We start from the raw sequence: 2,144 nt of genomic DNA on the forward strand, positions 1-2,144 counted from the left end.
ATAAAATACACAGGAAACCAAGACTTAGTAAAAATCAAGGTGTTGTTTTTCCCGCCCACGTTCAGACCCCAGGAAATGTCTGGTCTGGGAGCCCAAGTTAGGAAGCCTTGGCCCGGGATGATTGGAGGCAGTTGATGCTTGTAAGCCAGCCCGGAGCCGACGTGCCCTTCAGCTTACTCCCCAGGTCCTCAATGGGGCTTGGGCAGTCCTGACGCTCGGGTGTGGGGATCGTGCCAAAGAGCAGTGGGGAGACAGGGCCTCTCCTGGGGCCCAGAGACAAGACCCATTTCCCGAGATTGCAGCTGCTGACAAAGCCAGCCTAAGGAGCTGAGACTTAAACCTACAAGGAAAGGACAGCAGGTGAAGGTCTGAATGCCCCCACAGACCCAGGACACAGAGCGAGTGGCTCTGCCTGGCCTGAGAGTTGGGATTTCATTGCTAGAGATAGGAGTGCCTGGAGAGAAAACCTTCCTGCTCTTCCCCACAGGACTGTGCCCAGTGAATAACAGCACCATGACCACATGCACAGATGGGTTAGGGTGGGGAATGGGGAGAGGCATTGCAGATGCAGCGTTGGGGGGACCCTCCTCCATTGCTCGTTCCTCACGGTGCTCTCCTTGTGTCACTGGGAGCTGGCTGTTCCCAGAGGTCGGCGCTGGCACCAACCTGAGGGAACCAAGGTTTGTCACCATCTCCTGTACCACTGGAAGCCCTGGAAAGATGCTGGGAATGGTGCCCAGGCCAGGCACAAGGTACACAAGGAGAAGCCAGTGGAGAGAGTCTGAGAGCAGGAAAGTCATCTGGATAAAGGTGCAGTGCAGGTTAGAATGCAGCCTACCTCCATGATGCTCATGGAGCCCAGCCTCTCTCGGCACTGATAGCCTGGCAGTGCAAATCACACACACACACACACACACACACACACACACACACACACAACAGGGCACACTTGGCTTGGGGATGTGACCAGCTGGCTGGGTGACTGTCTGGAAAGAGCAAAGCAGAGTCCCTAGAGAAGCAGGAGGTTGTTTCCATGGAGGGAAGGATGGAAGGTTGAGGACTGACCTCAGGTCATGATCCTGGGGAAGTCACTGTACCTTTCTGGGTCTCAGTTTCCTCATCTATAAAATGAAAGGAGAAGACTAGATGATCCCTTCTAACTCTAGGTGTGGGGTCCCATGATCCACTCCTGAGGAACCATCACAAGAGGCTAATAAGATGCTAGGAAGGAAATAAGGAAGGCATTTGCTGTGTTTGGTGTTGTAGTACACACACATCAACACACACACACATCAACACACACACACATCAACACACACACACATCAACACACACACATCAACACACACACACATCAACACATGCACACAAACACACACACTGTAGAGGGGTATAAAAGCCTTGGTCAGGGGGAAGGGGCTGTTCAAACCCATCCCTCCTCCTCTGCTCCTCTCCCAAGATCCCTCCTGCCCCACACACCATGTGCCACACCAGCTGCTCCACTGGCTGCCAGCCGGTCTGCTCTGTTCCCGTCTGCTGCAAGCCCGTCTGCTGTGTCCGTCCCTGCTGCCGCCCGGCCTCCTGTGTGGCCCTGCTCTGCCGCCCAGCGTGCCCCATGGTGACTAGCTGCCAGGCAGTCTGTGGAGCTGGCAGCAGCTCCCCCTCATGCTGTGGAGGCAGCTCCTGCCAGTCTACCTGCTGCCAAGCTGGTCCCTGCAGCCCTGCCTTCTGCGTGTCGAGCCCCTGCCAGTCTGCCTGCTGTGTGCCTGTCTGCTGCAAACCCACTGTGTGTGTGCCCGTGTGCTGCAAGCCTGTGGCCTGTGGTGTCCCCTCCTGCCAGGCCTCCTGTTACCAGCCAGCCTCTTGCACCTCCCTGACCTGTGGACCCTCCTGCACCCCCTCCTGCTGCTGAGCACGACTCTTTGAAGGATCACTGCAGGCACAGCTTAGCTGTTCGCTAGAGCAGGTCTCTCCTGGTGCCATCCCATGCCAAGGTGAGAAGAAGTGAAGTTTCCCCACAAAGAGACTCCCTGAAACTTCCAGCTGAATTAACAGAGTCTGTGTCAGGGAAGGACCTTAGAATTTGCATTTTTAGAACTGAACTGGCTTCGACTCACTGGGTGACCCTTTGGGTCCCGCCACCT

General features: G+C 55.8%; 1 protein-coding gene across 1 annotated transcript; it reads left to right on the forward strand.

The window, feature by feature from the left end:
• The first annotated feature begins 1,443 nt into the window (after nt 1-1,443).
• Nucleotides 1,444-2,134, forward strand: LOC114028530 (keratin-associated protein 10-2-like). Its single transcript, XM_027842804.1, has one exon. The coding sequence runs from the start codon at nt 1,481-1,483 to the stop codon at nt 1,910-1,912; it is 432 nt and encodes a 143-aa protein (XP_027698605.1). The 5' UTR covers nt 1,444-1,480; the 3' UTR covers nt 1,913-2,134.
• The last annotated feature ends 10 nt before the right edge of the window (nt 2,135-2,144 follow it).

The sequence above is a fragment of the Vombatus ursinus genome, unplaced genomic scaffold (genome assembly GCF_900497805.2).
Source record: "Vombatus ursinus unplaced genomic scaffold, bare-nosed wombat genome assembly UNPS02004917.1, whole genome shotgun sequence".
NCBI lineage: Eukaryota > Metazoa > Chordata > Mammalia > Diprotodontia > Vombatidae > Vombatus > Vombatus ursinus.

Coding starts and splice junctions, on each gene's coding strand:
- LOC114028530 (XM_027842804.1), top strand. CDS start 1,481: ATGTGCCACACCAGCTGCTCCACTGGCTGCCAGCCGGTCTGCTCTGTT.